At 34.2% G+C, this 23482-nt stretch overlaps 1 protein-coding gene across 1 annotated transcript in view; it reads left to right on the plus strand.

Annotated features, from left to right (window-relative positions):
• Positions 1-915: 915 nt before the first annotated feature.
• The window catches only part of LOC104466184 (ryanodine receptor 3-like), a gene marked incomplete at both ends in the record, with an annotated part of 34849 nt that continues 12282 nt past the window's right edge, over positions 916-23482 (plus strand). The window contains 7 exons of the mRNA XM_010079529.1: positions 916-994; positions 3549-3661; positions 4114-4213; positions 7141-7234; positions 12461-12535; positions 13448-13604; positions 19687-19860. Of these exons, the coding sequence (XP_010077831.1) occupies positions 916-994; positions 3549-3661; positions 4114-4213; positions 7141-7234; positions 12461-12535; positions 13448-13604; positions 19687-19860 (792 nt within the window). The remainder of the gene's footprint in view (positions 995-3548; positions 3662-4113; positions 4214-7140; positions 7235-12460; positions 12536-13447; positions 13605-19686; positions 19861-23482) is intronic.

Raw genomic sequence — 23482 nt, forward strand, 5'->3', positions numbered from 1 at the left:
ATATAAATTTGGAAGAACGTTCTTTCTAAGTTCTCTTCTGCACTAGAGAAAAAAAATTGAATGTTTTATGGTATCTCAACACAATGGAATTGGCCTTTATATTTTAAATTCAGACTCTTCAATCCCATTCACTCAGAATGTAGCTGAAAAGCTCCTTTAGCTGTGGATTATTTCTGTGTACTTTAAGAATCCTTTTTAATGATAATTGCATTAGGAAGTTGCTACTATTGCAAATGAATTTGTTGTGACGTGTTATTTTTTCAATCATGTTTTATAAGATAAGTTGTTCCTTTTAACATCCCAAAGTCCCCAGAGAATATGCCCACAAACTTGTTACCTTCAGGCTACCTTGTATAAATTTTGTTCCACTACATTGTACAACTGGAAGATTTTAACTGTTCTGCACCTTTGTTTTAGCGCCCATGCAAGTATACCTTATAGGAGACTGAAGAAATGAGAAGTCAAGAAAACATCTTCCCTCTTTTTTTGTGTACTAGAAAATGCTGCATTAGTCTTCAAACTGTTGCTTATGTTTATGAGACAAATTGTAGTTGCCTTGATATAGCAGAGTTGCAAGTATGATGACGACATTTTGGTATGCTTGCTATGTTTTCATGACACAAACTTATTAGAGTAATGCTGTAATAAGATGTGTACCTGTTCCTATTTGTTGAACTATGTGAAGCTTTGGAAGGCAGGAGATAAATTGCACAGAGAAATATGTGCTCAAGAGGAAAAGGATTTTGAAGTTTTAAAGTGAGGAAGAGCTCGTACCCAAATAACATAATGCTTAGCTAATTTAAAAAAATTAAATAGGCTGATAATAAGATGGAGTAATGTGAATGCATTAATTTGGCATGTGTGTTAATGGATACTGTTGGGTTTTTTGTTTTAACTAACTTCACTGTTCTGCAGTATTTGACATGTTTAACATCATCAAGATCGCAGACGGATAAACTTGCATTTGATGTGGGACTACGAGAAAATGCAGCAGGTATGGCAAGTTATTTTTGAAGGAAAACATCACACATTTCTTTTTTTAGATGAGGCATTGGGATTAATGGCACTGTAAGCTTATGAATGTCATGTTTATGTGTTCATTAGAAATAAGGTGACTGAAAGTAAATGATGACTGTCAATACTGATGACTTCCAGTAAATTAACTGACTTTGTGTAAGAATGTGAGAGTGCCTTGCAATTAAACTGAGTTACCGCAGCTGCAATTACACTGGTGATAATGGTCAAAGTAAAATATTTCTGTTGAATGAAATAAATATGATGCATTCGTTTTCTCTTTGTATGTTTTGGCACTTTCAGTAGAATTAGAGTACAGAAAAGCCGTATATCAGTGCATTCACAATATCCATTGTGACCTTGCAACAAAAGAAGTATGCAACTTGTGAGACAGGAAAACAGAAAAAATGTAATGAGCACATTGCTAAAAGAGTTGAAGAAAAACAAAAGCATAAAATGTATCAAAATTAGAATGGGACAGAGTAGAAGAGATATGACACAAACAAGAAATTACAAGAAATCCTTAAAATCTAATTAACAGGTTTCCGGGAGTACTGCCAGTAACAGTGCTGCTGACAGAAATATAGGTAAAAAAAAAAAAAATTAAAAAATTATACTTCCATGAATTGCATATATAAACGATGAGATGCCATTGGGAGCTATGTTAAATGAATTTAAAAGCAAGTCAGGCACAAAGAACCACAAATAGGTTTATGTGCTACTGGATACATAGTGTTAATGGTTACTGGAAGTGATGAAGATGCCTCAGAAAGTAACAGGTGACCCTGTAGTACCCACACCCAGACATATACCTTGAAGGAAAAACTGAGTACCTGTATACACACCTCATTAATGTGAAGCTTCAAATAAAGAAATGGTAGTTGTATTAATATCAACCTGTGCTTTCCATTTTTTTATTGTTTTGAAAATAAATTAAAATCAAAATAATCTTATTGAAGATAGAGAGGCACTGCCAATATAGGCGTTAAAATGTTTGTGGACCATGATCTTTGAAACTTTCCAGGTGACTCTGGTTATCTACATGACCTTCTGTTTTGAATGAGTGAAGTTTATTTCAGTTGTTTGTAGCCACATAGAAAACGGTCTCAGTTATTAACAGCCTGTTAATTGATTATGTCTTTGGTTGCTGCCTTAGACGGAGACCATTTTCTTTAGGTTTGCTGATAAAAAGGAATGCATGTGTTCTGTCTCTCTGCAAATAGTTTCAGTGAAATCTGTCTTTATAATTTTGTAGTTTTTCACAGTTATTGTGCAAGTGTCTGTTTTTGCCCATGAGTTTTTATAATTAATATCAGTAGTTGTCTCATATTGGTATTTGCGTAACTGTAAATATACAAAAAGGTCCTTGTACACATAGGTAAGATATAAAAAGCAATGCATAAAAGGCATGCTTGGTTGTGGTTCTGCACAGAGGATTTTGATTACTACTGCATGCTTGTAAACTTCATAAACTGAACACCGTAATATCACCTCCCTTTACCCTGCTCCCCCACTGACGAAATTGTCCTATTGAATCAGTTTCAGGTGCAGGAAGTATTCTTCACCTAGCAGGTGAAAAGCTACTGCATATTTGAAATTACGCTCTTTTAAAGATTTTGCATTTTATATTTGTACTTTTAGGGATGTGACTTTAATTGTCGTCTTTATAATTAGCTTCATAAACTTCAAATTTTGTTTTAAGGAGGTTTTACATGAAATTTCTTAGCTGATCAAACAGATTTTTGTGCTTTGTTTTACGCTACAAATTTTGCCTTTGTTTATTTTTCTCCCACTTTGCATTGCCCAGTGAGAAAGCTGTATTCAACTAGCTTTCTTCAGGGTCTTAACTAGACCCTGAAAGGTGTGAAGTTTTGGAATTAATTACGTAATCATCCCAGAATGGGGGGGCATGGTGTGTGTGTGTGTGTGTGCACAAAGCAGTGCGGAATTTTGTATTTAACAGGGAGGAAATGTTCTTTGATTGTCACTGTTAGCCTTGCCTATCCTGTAGCTGTGTGGTCTGTAGTGCTAATGGAACTGCTCCCAGAACTGATATTTGTAGTGTAGCAATATTGTAAAGTTAGGAGTATTTGTTTCACAATTCTGCATTCTACAACATAAAGGTAGCTTAGGGTGGAAATGATACAGAAGATTGTGAATTAATATGAACATTAAGAAAAAGACGACACAAAAGTGATAATTAAGACTGAGGTAGCTGTCAGCAATTTACTGTCAGTGAGAGCCTTGAAAGGAGGACAATTCTGATCAGTGTTTGTAAATACTTGGTTGCTTTAAAAAAATATTAAAAGAGTAGTATTGGCTTCAGTGATGACAAAGATGGTTTGACAGAAAGTTTCAATAAAAAGAAAAAGAACCAAAATGGTTTGATAAGAGGAATGAGGTGCTTTTATAAGGTGAATGTCTAGTAAGACACAATTATTTATTATGTTATTTCAATGTAATGTAAAGGTACCCTTACATTTCTTGGGGATTGTGTGGTTTTTATACCCTTGATAAGTATCTCTGTCCCTTAGGTGAAGCATGCTGGTGGACAATACACCCTGCTTCTAAACAAAGGTCAGAAGGAGAAAAAGTTCGAATAGGTGATGATCTTATCCTGGTCAGTGTGTCCTCTGAAAGATACCTGGTAGGTTGGTTTGTTTAGCAAGTGGACACAGGGTGGGAAAACACAAAATGCTGTGAGGAGTTGGGGAAAATGTTTGGGATTCTTATGAATTAAATTTCTTCTAATCTAGGAAATACCTGTTTGTAATGCACTTTTTTTTTTTTTGTCAGTGAAAGTTCCCCCTCTCCTTAGAACAAGACTGTTTCCATGCCTTTATTTGGAGGTGTACTTCAATATTCTCCATCTTGGGAAGTTTTTATTTTTGTAACTGTGGAAGATTTTTAAGCTGCAGATGGAGTCTGTTCATTAGATTTAGAATAAAAAATAATTTTAAAACCAAGTGACTACTAATTTTTAAATAATATTTGTGTGTTTACTTTAGTATGTATTTCTATATTGTTGAGAAATTAATGTACTAAATATTTTTAAGCACATAAATTTTACTGTTTCCTGTTACTGTCATCTTATTTCAGCATCTCTCCATGTCAAATGGAAGTATTCAAGTGGATGCCTCCTTTATGCAGACGCTATGGAATGTACATCCTACATGCTCAGGAAGCAATATCACAGAAGGTTTGTCATTTTATTTATTTAGAAATATATATGCTTTAGATTACTTTGTGTTGCTTTTCATAAACAGTGAAAATGAAAAAAAAAACCACACTCAAAACCAAATAGCTTAGTGAAAATAAACAGCATACGAGAGAAGATAACAGGAGGGAAAATGGGGAAATACAGATATATCAGCCAAATTAACTGACAAAGAACTAAATAAGTGCTATAACTTTAGAACAGCAAAGCATAAAAAGCTGCATGAGAAATTAAGTCAGAGAGAGCAACAGATGAGTTTATTGTCTTCGGTGTAACTTTGGGGAATAGGAGCTGCAGAATAACTAAAGCCAGTAAACTTAGATTTTCAATCTCACTGTAACAGAGACAGCGGAGGAGAGAGAAAGGTACACACAAAAAGGAAAGCAGGTTTCTCATAGTTCCTATTTCTGTCTCCTAGTTGTGATTTTTAATATATTTGCTCAGTATCCTTTCAGGATCTCACAGCCATGCTTCCTTACCGTCTCTCTGTGGTAGTCAATGAAAAGAAGCTCTCTAAATGCATCCTCTTAATCAACCTTTAAGTCCCACATCACAGAGTCAGGATTCCTTTCTAGGTACTTGACTGTACTTCACAACCATGTTTGAGAAGCTTCATATTCTGTTTGAGAAATGTCTTGTTCTGTGATGAACAGCTCATCCACTCAGTCTTGCTCCTCATTTCAATGCCATACTCTGTCGTTAACACTGTCATAAGAAACACTGTACTTTACCTCTGCTGTTCTCTGTTTGAAGTATCAGCCCTCCACATCTATAAATGGGAAATGACTTTAAGTCAGGATCATTTTGTATCACTTGACCCGAAAACTGGTCACATGATATAATAATGTACAGGATCATAGGACTAACAGTCACTAGGCTTATCTGAGCTATGGTTGGGCCCTTATAACCCCAAATGGTTTTAACTCAGCATCCCACAGTGTTCCTGTGCACTGGGCCATAAGAAACTTGACTCAGAGCATTTGTAGGTTTCATTTTAAGAGCACAGGGGTTATGGATTTTTCTTATAATACTTTCTTAATGCTTTCTGTTGCAAGAAGTGTTTTATGCTGGAGCCATATATTTGTAAATGGCTGGCTGGTCCCATGCCATCATGGGTCATAAATAGAATAGAGGTTAAATCTGGAAAAGTCATCGTGTTGTCAGGTTTCACAGGTAAAACAAAACCAAGCAAACAGAAAAGCCGTCCTATAGTAAAATTAAAAACTTGTAACAGATGACAAACATAATGAGCTACACAGAGAGATCATGGAAAATCGATGGTATATTTTAGATTTCTGTAGCAGCAGGGATTTGGCAGCTAGATTTCTTAAGTGCTTACAGAATCACAGAGTGGTTGAGGTTGGAAGGGACCTGGTCCAACCCCTGCTCAAGCAGGACCACCTAGAGCAGGTTGCCCAGGACTGTGTCCAGGCAGCTTTTGAATATCCCCGAGGATGGAGACTCCACAACCTCTCTGGGCAGCCTATGCCAGTGTTGAGTCACCCTCACAGTGAAAAAGTGTTTCCTGATGTTCAGAGGAACCCTCCTGTGTTTTAGTTTGTTACCCATTGCCTCTGGTCCTGTCACTGGGCACCGCTGAAGAGAGCCTGACTCCATCCTGTACGTTGATGAGGTCCCCCCAGAGCCTTCTCTTTTCTAGGTGAAACAGTCCCAGTTCTCTCAGCCTTTCCTCCTGTGTGAGATGCACCAGTCTCTTAATCATTTTAGTGGCTCTTTGCTGTACTTGGGACCCTTGTACTGTATAGCTCAGAACTGAAGATGTAATCAAAAATTGCATAATAAAAAAAAAGTGGGGGGGTAGGGTGGGTAAGCAGAAAAGTAGGTTTTCTGTGTGTCAGTTTTTTCCCAACTTAGGCTTAGGTTTAGCTGTATATGTACTTCTTAGAGCGGTTTATGTGAGGGATGATCAAGTCAAAAGACTTGGCAGCCTAGCTCAAGTTGAATGGACAGACTGAGAAAATGGATTTTCCTGAGTCTAAAATCAGACTAGAAGTCTCACAACAGGCTTTTTGGGATGTTTGATGTACTTTTGAAGGAACATAAATATCACGAAAGTATAAATTTTTTTTGTGTTATTTCTTTGCTTTGACCTTTGTATTAATTTGCAACAGGATAATTGCCAGTTACTGTTTTCCCAATTTACAAATTTATGTTGAATTGGCCACACAGTATGAAAAATTTCCTTCTATCCTTTCTCCTTTATGTGTGTTTGTTCTTTTAAAAGGCACTAATTTCACTTACAAGGTCAGAACAGTTTGGACTGAGGGTCTGATGAATCATTCTCCTCCTACAACATTTTTTTTTCTTTTTTCTATAATGCAAAGGGCCTGGTTTTGACCTGTAGTCTTTGTGTTAAATGGGTTGGAAAGTTACCTGCCATTAAGCTTAATCTTCAGAACTAAGTGTTTTTCTGTCCTCTGTCTCCTGCTGCTGCTGTGCACTTTTGATTTTGACACAAATTATAAGTGTCAGAACAAACTGCCAAACGTGCCAAATTATTTTGTGTTGAGAACATTTAAATTAAGGGGAGGAAACTGTGATATTATATATATAATTTGGCTTTTACCTAAAGCATTCAATTTTCAAAATATTAATTATGTAGCAGTTTTTATTTTCCTTTTCTGTCTCAGAATCCTAATTTAATTTTCACATGTTAAGAGATACTTTCTTTTTGTCTTAATTTTCAGAAAAAATTTCTTTAACTGAAAGAGATACTAAAAATAATGTGTTGTCATACTAATTTTTTTCTTCTTGTTTAACTTCAGTTATGAGTGAAGATTTGTACAACAGATTTCACCTAGGTCTTTTGAATTTTTAAATATTTTTTGAGGGTGTTATTTTCATATTGTCAATGTTTAAGCTAATGAGTAAGTGTGCTTCTTCTACAGGTTATCTTCTTGGTGGGCATGTAGTACGTTTTTTCCATGGCCATGATGAGTGTTTGACAATTCCACCTACAGATCAGAATGATTTACAGCACAAGTGAGTGGTGGTACATTTTTATATGTTTTCTTCTTAAGAAAAAGAAATAGATTGTTGAATTACAGTTGAATTTGAGGTTAGATAGGTTAAACACTCTTTACAGCAATCTTTAATTAGGCAGTGATGTTGTTACAAGCAGAAAATCAGTCATGAGTTCTTTTATTGCTGAAATTCAAGTAGATGATTTCCACTGAGATTTCAGCCTGTTATGTTGTTTGTCTTTAATGTGTGCAACTATAAGCAAAGGTAAGAAAGCATTATCAGGGAAGATGGTAATTTTTTTTTAAAAAAGCGTTAAAAATAGCTGAAGGTTTGGCCTATACAATGACTTTCCTATTTTATATATTTTTGCATGTTTGTGCAAGTTCTTACTCTCTCAAATTAGATTAATATGTTAAGATAATTAAATCATATTAGCTAGATTAAATCACTTTTGTATTAAACTTAAATCTACAGCTACTATATATTGATTTATTATTTGAATTTAATTTTGCATTTTGCTGATAATCAAAAGCACAGCAAGCTAATAATTTCGATACACAAAAACCCGAGCATTAAAAATCATATTCAAAAATAAGATCTCTATAACAATTGTGGCAAATAAGTTATGCTTTAAGTAGTGTGATACCACAAGTAATATGCGGTTATGTCAAGTAAACTTTTCAACTCTAATTTTTCCATTTTTACGTTACTGTGGAGTAAAAAATGTCCAAAGCCAAAAGAAAACTCAAACTGAATGGGGGAAAACTTCACTTTCTTTTTATTGCTGTTCTCTTTCCATGTTTATATAAAAAAAAAAGATACAAAGTTTGCACAGAGTGTGAAAATATGCATATGTAGTATAAAAATACTAGCAGAAGTATTAGGATCTAGATACTTTGTGTGGAACAGATGTCATATTCAGACGAATTTCATAAACACCCAGTCTTAATAAGGTTAGAATAGGCGTTGAGACTTTTCAGTATGTTCAGAAATGCTGTACTTCTCTATTGCTGTTACTTATCTACAAGTCAGATATAATTAAAACCAAAAATAGTTCTCCAGTTCTCTTGCCCTATATGTTCTTAATGTATGTTTGGTGTGTATTACCACCTTAAGCTCTGCCTCCATTTTTTACAACTATGTAAATAAAAGGGTAAAATACAGAAATGTTTATTTTTCTGAATGAAATCTATGTATTTATATTCCTAAAATAGGAGAATAGTGTGCTGTATTTTCAAATGTTGGATAGTGATACAATGTGCTAAAATTGATGATTTGCAGTTGTCCTATCTTTTGGATTTGTGAGCTGCATAATAGATGTAAGGCCAAGTTTGTACTGTGCCATAGTTGTAGGAGTCACATTTACATTATGCAAAACAAAATGAATACATAAAAAACCAAAATAGCAATAGGAGAAAGAACTGTAAAAAATGGTCATGTTTATTTCCATCTTTTTGTTTAATCATTTCTGTGCATTCCATTAGGACTATTAAATAACCTAAGTTAGACGAGAATTATAATTTCTCTTTTCACAGAACAGACATGTAATTATCTGAAGCCTTCTGTAGAGAATGCTTCTTAACAATTCATACAGTGACTATTCTCTGCCAAGAATCTTAAGGTCTTCTATTACAGGCCAAGTGAAAATACAGGGGATGGACTTATTGAACATTAAAAAGGAAGGCTTGGCAAAAACTCAGAATAAGATGGATGGATGGATGGATGGATGGAATCAAGGAGAAGATTAAGAAAATGTGTGTATACTGTTGTGAAAAAGCAGCAATTTTCTTTCACTTGCAGTTTTTTTACTGTAAGAGCAAGTCACTAATGCCAGTACAGTGTTGCATGTAGAAAAAAGCTGGAAAAGGTGGGAGAATTTAAGTAGTATAGGAATTTAAGTATAAGAGGTGAACAGGGACATACCTATGGTATTCTTTCAGTGAAGGAATGGTTGAGTTGGGACAAGGAGAACTGAAGGAGGTCAAAGAGAATGGAAAGAGATCATTAGTTTTGAGCTTAGCTAGGAAGAGGTCATTAGATTCTCCAAAAGTAACATCAGTAAAGTGAATAGGACCAATGAGGATCTAGGATGAAAACAGAAAATAAAAACTCCAGACAGTTATTGTGTATTCAGTATATTCACAGAGTCATAAAACAGCCCAGGTTGGAAGCGACTTTGAAAGATCATATTCATAGAGTCTGGAAATGAAGGTGAATTGATTGCTAGGGTTTTTGTTGTCATTTTCTATTTTGATTCTAGAGTGTCAAAAATATTATTACAGAAGACAAAATGTGTAGGAAATACTACTACCTCTGCTATGAGGAATATGTATTCTTAATCTTAAGGTGCACTGTCATTTTGGAATTTTTGAAATTGCATGTGTGTTCTTAAGTGTGACTCCTAAATAATGTACAGATGTAGATCTACAAGTCCATCATCTTATAAAGATACTGGATGCAAATGGTTTGTCACACTTCAGTATACATCATGTTAATATGTAGATTCTTCCTGGAATGTATTGGTGTTCATCAAGAAGCAGAATATCAGATAAATCAAAACCTTAAGTGTTCTCAATAGAAGAAAAGTTGTAGAAACGCTTGCTCAGATAAGAAAAACAAACCTTTATTTCACAAGTTGAGTTCCAGGTCCCATAGTTGGACAAGAAAAATGCTAAACTTTTTTTTTTCTGTTAACTATTGAAAAAGGAAAAGAATTTTACAATCTGAAAAGCCAGTTAAAATTCTGCATTTCAAAATGCTACTTTAATTCAGGACAGACTGTATAACAGCTAGCTTGTGACATTTTTATGTATGCATGTGCAGTATTCAGTCAAGTTTGACAGTGCAGGAAGGCAGATTTTAAATTCCCTTGCTGCACATTTTTACAGATACATAAGTACAAGAGAAGGTCAGCTCCTGTGCATGCTAGGGTTGACTAGTCCTGTTCACGGGAATACATGTAAGACAGTTTTTAATCTTTCAGTAATCATTCATGTCTTGTCATCCAAACACCAGAATTTGTATAAACTTTCTCATATCAAATGCATATATGAAATACAGTGGATAATAGGAGAGGTCTTGAGCTGAAACTCAGGGTACGCAGAACATTTTTTTTTTTTTAATAGTAATAAAGGCCTTTCTCTAATGTCCTACTAGATTTTTAGTTTGTGGGGTTTTTTTTATTTTGTTGTTTTTGTGAGGTGTAAACAAAAGCCTTTCCTAAGAACCAAATTACAGTTTGAACTTTCTTTTTTTTTTAGTACCTTGATCACATTATGGTACAGTCCTATTTTCATTCTGCATTATTCTGTGTTTTTCAGTTTGACTGTCTTTATGATTTGGGGTCAATTCCAATTATTTTAATTAAAAAAGAAACAGTGGAATTGTTTTCGTCATCTTTCTTCACCCATTCTTTCATTGGGAAAGGGAAGAACAAGTTATATGAATTACTGTTCTTACCTCTGACAATGCTACAACAATTTTTTTCATTAGAAATTGATGAAAACATTTCGGAATAAGTATGAATCAAATGATATTGCTGAAAGGTTCAAACAATCTCTCCTTTAGGTATCAATAAATAAATATATTAACAGAAAGAACCACTGCCAGAGAAGTTTAGAAATACACAAAAGGCTGTCTGTTTATATTGCTCTAAGAAAAAAATCAAAGAACCAAGCAAACTTTTGGAAGTTTGCTGCACTTTTGAAAAGAAGCTAGCGAATCAGTTTGGTTTGCATCTGGAATAATTCTGCTTGTATGTCTGAACCTGTCTTTCTTGCTCAGATTATGAAGGAGTACTGCAGTATATTACATTATTAAGAACGTGGTATTATTATGTCTGCCTGAAGGGCTCAGTTTCTGACCACACTCACAGTTTACACATACATTTTGTTATGACACTCTTAAGGGCATAACAAAAAATAATTGTGTCATCCTCTAGTACTAGTTTGCTTTGTGAACAGATTTCTGTTTAGTTAAGGCATCCACTGAGCATTTGCTATGAGTAATAGAACATTTCAATTTATTGTAGAATCATGATGCAATAAACCTTTACGTAGCACAGTATGGAGGATAGCTTGGGAGTCATATTGTGAAAGCAAGGCCTTCACTCTAATACAGTTTCCCAACAGCAGTAAAGTTGCAGATGGTGGCCTAAAAATGTGTAAAATCAGTTAGATATAGTTAGTTAAAAGATTCTTAAAACATTTTAAAGTGGGTAAGGTGCACATCAAACTAATCAAATACTTAGTTATAATAGTAATTTGGGAAGAAATATATTATTTCCTAAATTTTATACTGTTGAAGAATGTAACAAATACAATTATTATTAAAATTATTTTTATAGATTATTACTAAAAGAAAAAGGTTCTATGAATCCGAAGTTTCAGATCAAGACCTTTCCTATTATCCATTATATTTCCTATATCTATTCGATATGAGAAAGGTTATACAAATGCTGATGCTTGGATGACAAGACATGAATGATTACTGAAAGATGAAAAACTAAAACTTTCTTATATGTATTCCCATGAACAGGACTAGTCTACAACAGTTTGTATTTGTTTGTATGTGATTATTGAGTCGAATTTAGTTTCAGTGCTAGAACGTGTCACTAACCCCCAGACAGTAATTCAAGAAAACTAGATTGTATTAAGGGCTGAATCTCTTCACTTCCTGTTTTTTGTTTCTCTGAGTTTCCTAAAACTAATATATAATCTTACCTGTATTATCTGTTTTGCAAGGATTATGATACAAAAATTTAGTTTCATCATCGCCACCATTTTTGTCTTTTAATAACAATGTTAGAAGTACTTCTAGGAATGAAGTGTCTGATGTTGTATTCTTGCAGATAATCATTAATGTATGCAAATGTCTATCCTTATTTTAATTTTGTGTTTATATGTATTTAAGAGCATTAGTAATTTAGATTACACTCTTGGGACCTGTCTGAATTACTTATTTTTATGGCTGATTAAGTAACAGCGAAAGTTTCTCAGCCACTTTGAAGGCAAAGTATTTTATCAACTCCTGAGAGGGAATAGCTTAATGGAAATAGCCTGACTTACATGGGACATTCAGATTGTGTATCGTGCTCTCACTGATGAGTAGGAATCTTCTGTCCGTTCAACTCCATCTGTTTAGCTGAAGAGAAGAAGTGAGTCCTCACAGTTTACAGAGGAATAAGTTACAAGTACTGTGTAACTTATAAGCACAAGGGGTTGATCTTCTGAATCTTTTCTGTAGGAAAGTACTTTATGAAACTGGAGGAGCTGGTGTTCGAGCAAGGTCTTTGTGGAGAGTAGAACCTCTACGAATAAGGTACAGGTATTTTTCGAACTTTTTTGTTAGCAACTCTTGTTATGTTAACAGCCAGTCAATTGTTATAGACCCTTAAAGGAGAAAATTAGTAATATATTTGTCCTGCTATATAATATATGTTAGTATGTCCATTGTCTTTAATCAAAAGTAATCTACCATGATATAATCATATGGGGAACGTCAGTATTTTAAGACTTTTTTTTCTGTCTGTGTCCCATATCAGAAACAGTGTTGCCTGTGAGATACGTCAGCTTGAGACATTGCTCCTGTCCAAAAGTAAAATGCTTTTCTAGTTTTTACTTTGAATTTTAGAAGCACAGGTGGAAATCAGAATATCCACCATGGGTGTTGTCCTTTTTTTTTTTTTTTTTTGACTCCATCTCCTTCCCTAGGTGATTAGCTATCTTGTTGCAAGGGAAATTTTGATATATACCATAAGGATATACACGTTTTAACTTTGATGATCTTCTGTACTGTATGTTTGGTTTACTCTCGGTGTATTATATTTGCAAATGAAATACCCTCACAACTGACAGAGAGGTAGGGTAGTTCTTTGGAATGTTGAGTCCTCAGGTTTAATTAGTTTGTTTAGGCAGTTAACTGAAATAGAGTAGTTAATTTACACTTTAATATTTTTCAGAAACATATACGATTTTTTTATGCACCCCATATGTAACACACTAATAAAACAGAGAGAGGGTATAGAAACAAGAAAATTAAAGCTATACTCCTTTCCAAGGTTCCCTTTGCAAATGTGTTAAGTTTTGCATCTGTTTTGATGCAAATCTTGAAGTCAAAACCAAAAAAGAATTTATAGAGCACATTCTATTTCCTTAATGCCTTTAAAGCCCAAAATAGAAATAGTAGTTTTGCTTACTTTATATGTTATTTTTTGGTGTCTCATATGTTTAGCTGGAGTGGAAGTAACATCAGATGGGGACAGCCTTTCCGTCTTCGACATATTACAACAGGAAAGTACTTGGCTCTGAATGAAGATGAAGGACTTGCCATGTTAGATAGAGAAAAGTCAGACACAACGTCTACTGCCTTTTGTTTTAGAGCGTCAAAGGTAAATTACATCAATTCAAACTTGTCCTACATGTGGAACACTCAAATAGTAGTTCAGAGTTGTTTCAATGACTTTATAAATTATTTGTAATTTCTAAATTGAAGCAATTGACAGGGATTATGCATTTAAATACAAAGGTAAACAATCTGAGTCAAGAGTAGCAAAGAGGAAAAATAGGGATAATAAATTTTAGAGTAAACTAAACTGTTAACAGGTTAAAAAAAACAAGATTGAAAACTAATACAGTGAAAGATACGGTGGTTTAATACGAATGCTATAGATTCTATATTATAGAATCATTTTAGTTGGACAATTTCATTAGAATGTTATTCATTCCAGTTCTATCTGTCATCATTTAGTTCAATTGAATTCAGTTCAGTCAGGCAAGATTCTGCTCTTACTATTCTTTGTGCAGTGTGTTGATAGGTGAATGACAAGGAAAATGTAGTCAGTGATTTCTACACCATATGTTTTCAAACTGTGCTCTTTAGTGAGCTGCTAATTGCATGTTACTAGCTTTTTCACCATTTTCAGATGAAAAAAAACAGTACAAGTGAGAGAGAATGAAGAATGATTATGGAGGTAGGAAATATCAATAACTTTTTTCCAGAAACTGAAAGATTTTTATGCCAGAGATGATGAAAAGTTTTCACACACTTTGATGATATTGCTTATGAATAGTTGCCGTAGCTACTACCATAGAGTTTTTTGTTAGGTATGAGAAGTTAAATGTTCCATGTAATTCTGAATGCTATAAGGTCCCTCAAGGGCAGTGGAAGAGAATCTTTAAAGTTAGATATATATTAGATAAAATCTAACATTAAGTGTCATGACAGATGCTAGACTGTCAAAAGCAAATACGTCTTTTTAGCATGTTTAACATAACAATGTGTATTAGTGTGACTTCATATGGTATGCCAAGAATTTATATTTTAACCAATCAAAATAATTGAAAAACTCTCAGGAAATTTCCTTAGATTGCTAGATGCTCACCAAATAGTTTTTGGTTGTTTCTTCAGTATAAAGGCTGTACAGTGTAGATTGTACATGTGATGTTGTGCAGAGGCATTTATTGCAGCTGTAATTTTTCCCCATTTTTGGCAAATTATGGCATCTTGGTAAGGAAGATCAGTATGCCAGGAGTACCACAGTTACTCGTTTAACATTGTGTTGAAAGGCCTGTAACATACTCAATGCCTAATTGGACACTGACTGTCTTGCAATTTCTTAATGTTTTAAACCGTGCATGTAAAGGCATAATTTTTAAGTATATAAATTTTATGTTTATGTGTGCATACTCATAAAATAAATAATTTCTGCTACATTGAATAAACATACCCTATTTTCTTACCCTTTTTGTTCTGGTGTGCTTCAAAGGCACATTAGTGAAATTTGTTACATTCCCCAAAATGACTAAGGTGAGGTACAGTAGTAATTAATTATGTAGAAGTTAATAATAACTGTGTTATCCATTCATCCCTTCTACTGTGTTTCTACATAATATAGTTGTTAATGTACATTTTTATATGAAATACAAGTTCAGTGTCTCATCCTAGGATTCATGTTGTCCTATATAGAAAATAGTCTTTTTATCTCACAATAGGTTATAAGTTTACTTTTGCCTGTGCCAAGAATAAGATTAGTTATTGTCTGGGCAGGTGAGAGCTGCACTGGTGCATGGATACAGACATTAGTGGTTCCAAAAGTGAGGGGAACAAACAATGAAAACTCTTCCTGAAGAAAGAGAGATGAGATTTTGGAAGCGAATAAACCCCAGAGATTGATCTGGACTATAAGAAGGAAAGGACTCTTAAAGCCAAGTGCTGATTGCATACAGATTGAGGGGGGAAAAGAACTGTTGAACTAATAGTCTGGATGTATGCAAGTGTGATTATCTTAATTTCTGCACATATGTATTTGTATACCTTTGTTTTCTCCTGTTCATGTTCTCGATGTGGAAATATTTTCACTTGCCAGGACCTTAATATGGCATGAATGAAGGAAAATTTCAAGATAACTGACCAATACCTTCCTATCCAGCTGTGTATAGAGCCTTAAAAGTAGGGTATTGGAATACCTGGGTGTTTAACAGTGCTCCTGCTCTTTAGAGTCATAGAATAATTCTGATTGGAAAGGACCTTGGGAAGTCACCTAGTCCAGCCTTCTCCTCCAGGTGGTGTCAACATTGAATTCAGACCGGGTTACTCAGATGACACATTGCTGTGGAGTATTGGAAAAGGAAATAAAACATTTCTCCGTTGAGGTATTTTTTCCGGTTTAAAACCCAGCAGAAGTTTTTTTGTGGGGAAAAAAAAAATTATGTTTTCTAGTAGGCAGAGCTGAGGTATACTGTAGTATACTTTGGTTTACTTTGTGGACTATACCAAACCCCTTAGGCTTCCCAGGAGCCTGTAGACGTGACTTAAAGTGTTATTTTCCAACAGTTATAGAGACCCTCTTGTTGCAAAAGCACACCTTTTGCAGTGTCCTCAGTATTGTTACATACCACTTCAGCAGTGTTGTGCGTTCCTTGCTTTTCAAAACCTGTGATTGCATTCATAATGTAATTACTTTCACTGTTTTGTTTCCTTTGGCAGGTAAAATCAGAATTTTTCTTAATATGTCCTTACATAAATAAGAATAGATCAGAGCTTTTAAAAAAGTGAAAGAATACGCTAAACAACATTATGGTGCTGTTTTCAATGAAAACAGCTTGTGCATTGTATGTCTGTTTACTGCAAATCACTGCAAACTAAGCATACAGGCATCAGAAATTTATAGAACACCTCCAAAATATGCCTTTTATTGGGTTTAATGTAGAGCTTACTTTTGACAAAGATTTAAAATGTCAGCCTTTATATTTTGAGGCAGCAGTTCTGTAATGCCTTGTGACCACAGACACAGCAGTTTCCCTAAAAATGGAATCCTGTTTTGAAATCAGATGTTCTCATTCCAGCACAGTACTTGGCTCAGTATACTATGCTAAGCAGAACCTTGTTTCTGCTTATTAATTTCTTTGAGAATAATCACAGTGAAGAGCAAGAGCTTATTTTAAAATATTTATTTAAAGATTGTTGTAGCCCAGAATTAGTATTTGAGATTTCGTATTTTATTTTCATGGCAGTATATACAATTGACAATGAAGAAATTATTGATGTAGTATGAGTAAGTAACATTCTGACACATTCAAAAGTCACAGATGACTCATGCAGAAGGATTTGATATCATTTTAATATTACTGCCAGCATGTAGCTATCTTAGGGGCTCAACATGGCATTAGGATGTCGTAATAGTTTAGTAGTATTCATAAAGTTTAATTCGTTTTTGGAATAAGATGATTGGTATTACAGAGTCCTTTACCTGCAATTGTCTCTAAAAGTTCAAGTATTTATTTGTGAGTTCATGTTTTATAGTTGGTCATTTCCCAGTAAGCACTGCATTTCAAATACAGTATTAAGCTATTTTTTCTGCTTCCTTTGTATGGGAGGAGAAAGTAGAAGGTAAAATTAAAATCAACTTTTTTTTTTATCTTGCCCACTGTGGTGTAGAAATGTATACAGCAAAGTGTACAGAGTACAGTATAGCCCACTAGCAAGATAGGTAAGCTCAATGTATCAGTCCTCTGCTCTTATGTTTGTAGACCTTTTATCTTTTTCATTTGTTAAATTGAGGTGGCTATGGCAGTACTTTTAATGCAATAACAGTGTGAAACACCAAAAGATACAATTTTATTTATCTCACATAGGTTAGATTTAATAAGAGTTCAGTAGTCAGGTTGTCTTAGCATTCTAAGGGCTGTGTAAACAAGCCCTTAAGGTATCAAGAGTTTTCTCCCTACTGTGTTTTCACAGGAAGACTGTTGAAAAATTACTGTAAAGCAGTTGGGTTTATTTCTCCTGTTCACACTGCCATTCTTTACCTTCCTTCTGTTATGTAGGAACCTATGATTCTGTGAATTGTCTCATTTTCTAAATCTTGCCCTTCTTCTAGTGTATTAAATACCCTGTAAAATTTTCATCTTTGACAGCTTTGCCCTCAAGTTCCTTTGTTCGTTGCTTCCTTCTTTTTTTTGTTACTGTTACTTTTTCTTTGCCATCTTCCACCCATGATGTGATTTGTTTTCTTTGACTTGATTCATTCATAGCCTGAGGAAGTTAAACTGAGAATAGGTTATGAAGAGGGGGTTTTGAAGGAAGAAGTGTTTGTTTATTTTGCTGCTAAGATATGTGCAAGTATCTAGATAAGAGATATTTTTTTTTCTTTTTCCCCCAATAATCTTTGTCTGACTATACTTTTCAGCTGTTAGAAAACACACCCTCTCTTTGCACACTGCTATCAAATTACTTGGCTGAAATCCTAGAGAAACTGGACAGAGCACAAAGAGCAAAATATCACGAAGAGGAATTTATGCTTTATTGCTGAAAGTGAGAACAGCCTTCAGGCCCCCAAAATAATTCTAAAGCTTTATTTCTGAAATTCAAAACATCTTGTTCTTTCTTTATGTTGAGTGTTGTCAAAATGATCAGTATGGTTCAATTTTTTTTAAAACAGTAACTTAATTATAATCGCTTGTTACCACATTATGATTTCTTTCATTGTAATTTTCATTGATGCTTGATTCTTGATGCCGACATAATATTTGATAAAAATGTTTAAGTCTTCAGGGTGCTATGTAAAGCCAAATAATTAATTGCTGAAAGTTAATGAATTTGTGCTAATTTACTGTATTTTCTATTTAATGGCCTCACCGTTAATGTGTATTGAAAAAGTTCATCTTTATCTTTACGTGGTAGTGCAGTCCCCATAAATATGATATGATATAATTTCCCCATAGTCTTCATATTGTAATGTTATCCCCAGGGAATGTCTTGTAATTTCATTCTACTTCATCTTGGCATTATAATGCTGTCTGTTTCAACTAAAATTATTGTTGAAATGTGACAGCTAAATTCCATATCAATGAAAGTTGATTAGCATAGTTAAAATAGAACTTCTCTTTACTCCACAGATGTTGAACATTCAGTAAACTGAATTGAAATAAGAAAACCTATTACACATATCATAATTTAAATTGTGTATCAATGTCTAACATATTTTGTTTACTTAGCAACTAATGAGCAACTATCTAAACTTAAAGTTAAGCCCATCAGCATTTTAAATCACAGAAAAATTATATAATCTAATTACTGTACTTAGGGTGTTTTGTTTAATCTCACACATGCGCATGCACCTGTAATTTGCTATTACAGAATAATCTGTATAATTCTGTTCTTAATCCTGAATTCAATTTTGAAAGGAAAACTTTTATTTTAGAGAAAAATTAACATGATTTTGTGCTGGAAATTTAAAATCCTCTGGTTGTGAATGAAGAATAATGGCATTAAGAAATAGGTTGGGCTAAAAAATTGTACTGGTGTTTCAGCTGAGCATTGAGCAATGTCTTTAAAAGAGATTTGAAAGAATCTAATTCCTCTTACAAAGAGGATACATGGAAAAACTAAAAAAAAAAAGAAATAAAAAAAAAGAAATGCAAAAGTAAAATAAATGTAAAAGCCAAGTTGTACTTATTTTTAAAATATTTTCTTCTTTGCTGGTTGTTGCAATACAGAAGCATTATTCTAAGTGAAGTTTTTATCTGTATATTCGATTTATAAACAAAAAATTATTCAGCATAAAAATATTTAAGTAAATTTCAAAATATATTTCTGCCATTTTTATTTTTTTATATTTAAGCTGAAATTTGAAAATGTTAGTAATATTGAGTTCTACAGACTCTACTAAACTGAGACTTTATTTACATCAGTAATTCAATTATTGATTAGGTTAGGTTAAATATTTAAAGATTTTACTTGATTTTTCTTGCTTCAGTGAAAATGATGTTTCAGATTTGAAATAATTTTTAATCAGAATCTGACTACTTAATTTGATAGAAACAGAAATTATGTGAAATGAGATTTAACTGTCTCTTAACGTAAGTAGCATAAACATTGTTCAGTATTGGAATGTGTTTCAGTGTAGAGTTCAGTGGTTTATCCTGTTCCACTACAGAGATTAAATGCCACCTTCTATTTTATCTTCTTAGGAGCTAAAAGAAAAGCAGGATTCTAGTCTTAAACGTGACATAGATGGAATGGGAGTCCCAGAAATAAAGTATGGTGATTCAATCTGTTTTGTCCAACATGTGGCCAGTGCCTTATGGTTGACTTATAAAGCACAAGACGCTAAATCAGCACGTTTAGGTCCCTTGAAAAGAAAGGTAATGTTTGAGAGTTTTTTTAATCACTTGTGACATGAATGTTCGGTGCATAACAGCTTTGGTCTGTCCTGCTTTTTATCATTCTGCCAGTGTGACAATTATGGGTTCAACGGTTTTGTGCTGTTTTATTGAAAATGGTATGAATGTTTCATTCTAAAAATGAAAACAATGGTGAATATTAACATAACTACGTAACTTAAGAAAAACTTTGACACTAAGAAATGTATTTAGCTATTTTTCTTACCAGAAGACATTATTAATTTGGGCTCAATTTTTATTTTTGACAGTTCAGTAAAATATGGAAATTCTTGATTTGGATGGTTAAATAACTTTTTTTGAAAATCTAGATTTAACTGTTTAAGAGAGTAAGCTTGTAAGTCATCTTACATTCACTGGTGTTTTAGATCTTGTTATTGAGTATATTGTCTGAAATGGCAATTACATTTGTTGCTTAAGGAATGGCTCTAGAAACTCCTCAAGTTTCTTAAGGAATATTGATGAACAATTTTCTGATAAAATGTTAGAGGTAACTGTGATATGTGTCGGCCTTTTTATTAAGGGTACGAGTATATCCTTAATTAGGGGTATATGGCCTGTTGTCTCTTCAAATTATGTTTACATTTCATTCAGAATTAATAAATTTAGTACTGGCTTCACAGAACTGCATCATTACTGAATTATTCTTTGATTCTGTATTCATAGACTTTTACAACTTGAACCTATCATTAGAACACTAAAAAGAAAAAAAAAATTAATTACTGAACAGAATGTGGAATTCTGCTTTAGTTACTTGTATGTATGTACATGCAACAAGAGTTTTCCCATACACGAGCACTGTTAAGACAAAAAATGAGGTCCTCAGCACACCCTTGGCATAGTCTCATTTATTTATGCAGCACACATGGTCATAAACAGGCAGTGAGTGCCCATTCACCCCAACTTATTTTCTTCTCAGCAACCTGGACGATTAGAGAAATTCTTCTTTGTATGTCAGGCTTTCAGTATTTTCTTGGTAAGAGATTTAGTCACACAACGATGACCTCTTCCTTTCCCATGTCAGTATTGGCTGTGGGATTCTGATTCCTCAGAGCATCCAGTTTTACTTGTTGAAAAGGCAACATGTAGATTCTTCCTGTGTATTCAGTGAAGAATTTTGCAAGAGCTTCCTATAAATTTTAGGGGTTTTTTTTGCAGTTTTGTGCTTAGCAGAAAGGGGCTAAGAGATCTTCCATAATTGCCCATCACTTTTATTCTCCTTTCAAACTGTTTCATTTATGTTCCAAGACTCCCAGTCTTTTGTTACCATCTCACCTGGAGAATTCTCTCCTGTTAAGTGCCTTCAAACAGCAGAAAACCCAAACCTTCTTGCTTCCTGTAACTGATATTCCTGTGGAGGCAAGAAACCTTTTTGTCCTCTGCAAAATATGGTATTAGACTGTAATTTTGGAAGCAAGTTTAGATATATACATCCCTTTGAATTTCATATCAAGTTTATTTTTCTACAGTAAAGTGGAGTCATAGTTTGTATGCATCCTCCACCATCATTTTGTCAGGAGATTTTCACTTTCAGTTACTGTAAATCTTCGCCAGCTGACCTGAGCTTTTTATTACATGCCTCAATAGCCCTAGGAGGATTAAGAAATACCTTATTTTTGCAAGAGGGAAAGGATGTTTGGTTTTTTTTCATATAACCTAGCTATTATCACTGACAGCTTCTGCGAATCTAGAGAAGAGAAAACAACTATGGGATTAGTTCTGTTACAACATACTCAAAATGCCAAGTAAAAATTTCTGTTGTTTGGCTTTGGCGTAGTTTCATGTATCTAATTATCATGCTGTCTTTGCAAGGCACAAATATGTAAGAAATTCTGGCATCATTATGAGGCTTCTGTTGCACAATTTCTGCCAGATTTTTGATCTGTTGTATCTCTCTCTCTCTCTCTCTCTGAGCTCTTGGTAATCAAGGGTTCAAGACTTTGCCAGGTAGTGATGATGTTTACATCAATATTCCATTCAACATTCCTTGACCATCCATTGTGAGTGATGTATGCCTATCTTTTCAGTTTGAGAGCTTGCTTCTGTGCAAGCTCTGAACTGCAGAACTCCAGAATGCTGGAGCTCAGAGAACAGGAAAACATATGCTACATGTTTTGGATTCGCTTCCTGGAGACCATTGCTCGGGGTGTTGGTCCACACCAATGTCCTGCTGTATCTCAACAAGCAAGACACTGTGAAATGCCCCTTTATACAAAGGGAAGTGGTTTACGTGAGGAATTGGAATAGGCAGTGCTGGATACTTCTGGCCATGATCTACTTACTGGAGTTCTAAATAGTACTTTCCTGTCATTGTGGTGGTTTTGGATGATTTAGTTGAAGTTTGGGGACTTTTTTTTTTTTGTTGTTCAGAGATATAGGGAAGGTTAGGTCCTTCGAAGAGACTTCTCTCTTCCCTGATCTACTGCATACTTACGGAGAAGAGTTAATGTCTGCTACACAGTGGTGAAGGTGCAGTTAGTTTGCAAGGCATGGCAGCGGTAACATCCCGTTTGTCAAATGTTTTCATTCCTGTAACATTCCTGTAGCTCTAAAATCTGGAGCTACATGTAGTGGCCTTAGGAAACATTATCTGGTTGTCAAATGTTTTCTTATTAGTTTTGTGATGGAAAGAACGTTTCTTTAGTTATTGTTCAGTTACGAGACCCCAGGACCCTTCTTTATGGAAACAGTGATATTTCAGCTAACAAAGTCGCCCGTAGTGTGACTCTATATAAAGAAGTACTTGAACAAAGAGGAAAGGTGGCCAATATGTAATATTAAGATAATATTGTCAATATACTAATTAGAAAATGTCATCCTAGTCTTCTCCATCACATTTCCATAGATTCTGAGGTCCAGATAAATTCATAGGGTGGTATTTGCCTCTTATAAAAGTGCTTCCTCAGCTTCTTGAAAGGAACAGAGCACACGTAGTTTGGATCCTGCCAAGCATCGAAAACCATCACTTTTCAATGCTTTAGGATACCTGTATGCCAGTATGTACAAAAAAGTTGTTGGTAAATAACCTTCCTTTTTGTGGCAGTAACCACTTGTACAACATTATTAACTTCTTTTTTTAACTATTCAGTGCCTTCAGAATTACTCAATTAACTGGGAAGTTGGGCATCAAATTTTTACTATTTCAGAGCTAAATACATTTTTCAGTGGATAATTCAATAGACTGCATTGTAGGCAAAGAAGCAGGATAACTCACATTTAATTCTTACGAAAGTAGCGTGGGATTTTAATAACTCAAAATGATGAAGACTTGGTTTTGTGATACCTAAAAATTATGCTGGCTTTTTGTGAAATCGGGCATTTATTTAAAGGGGAAGGTTAAAAACCCACCAAAGGATCTCTGTTATTGCTTGAAGTTCATATGATGTTCACATCTAGTTCTGATAAGAATCCGACATAATGTGTAGAGAATAGTTAAATGAGTCAGAAGTTACTCATCAATGTTATTGCTCCTTTAGCTGCATTGTAATTTTTATGATATTTGTTACTCCAGCTTGGTTTTCTTGTCAGTAGTCTTTTCATGTATGGATTCTTTAGTAAATGATGCTTAAGGCAGTGAAGATTCTCT

The sequence above is a fragment of the Pterocles gutturalis genome, unplaced genomic scaffold, assembly GCF_000699245.1.
Source record: "Pterocles gutturalis isolate BGI_N339 unplaced genomic scaffold, ASM69924v1 scaffold10639, whole genome shotgun sequence".
Lineage (NCBI taxonomy): Eukaryota > Metazoa > Chordata > Aves > Pterocliformes > Pteroclidae > Pterocles > Pterocles gutturalis.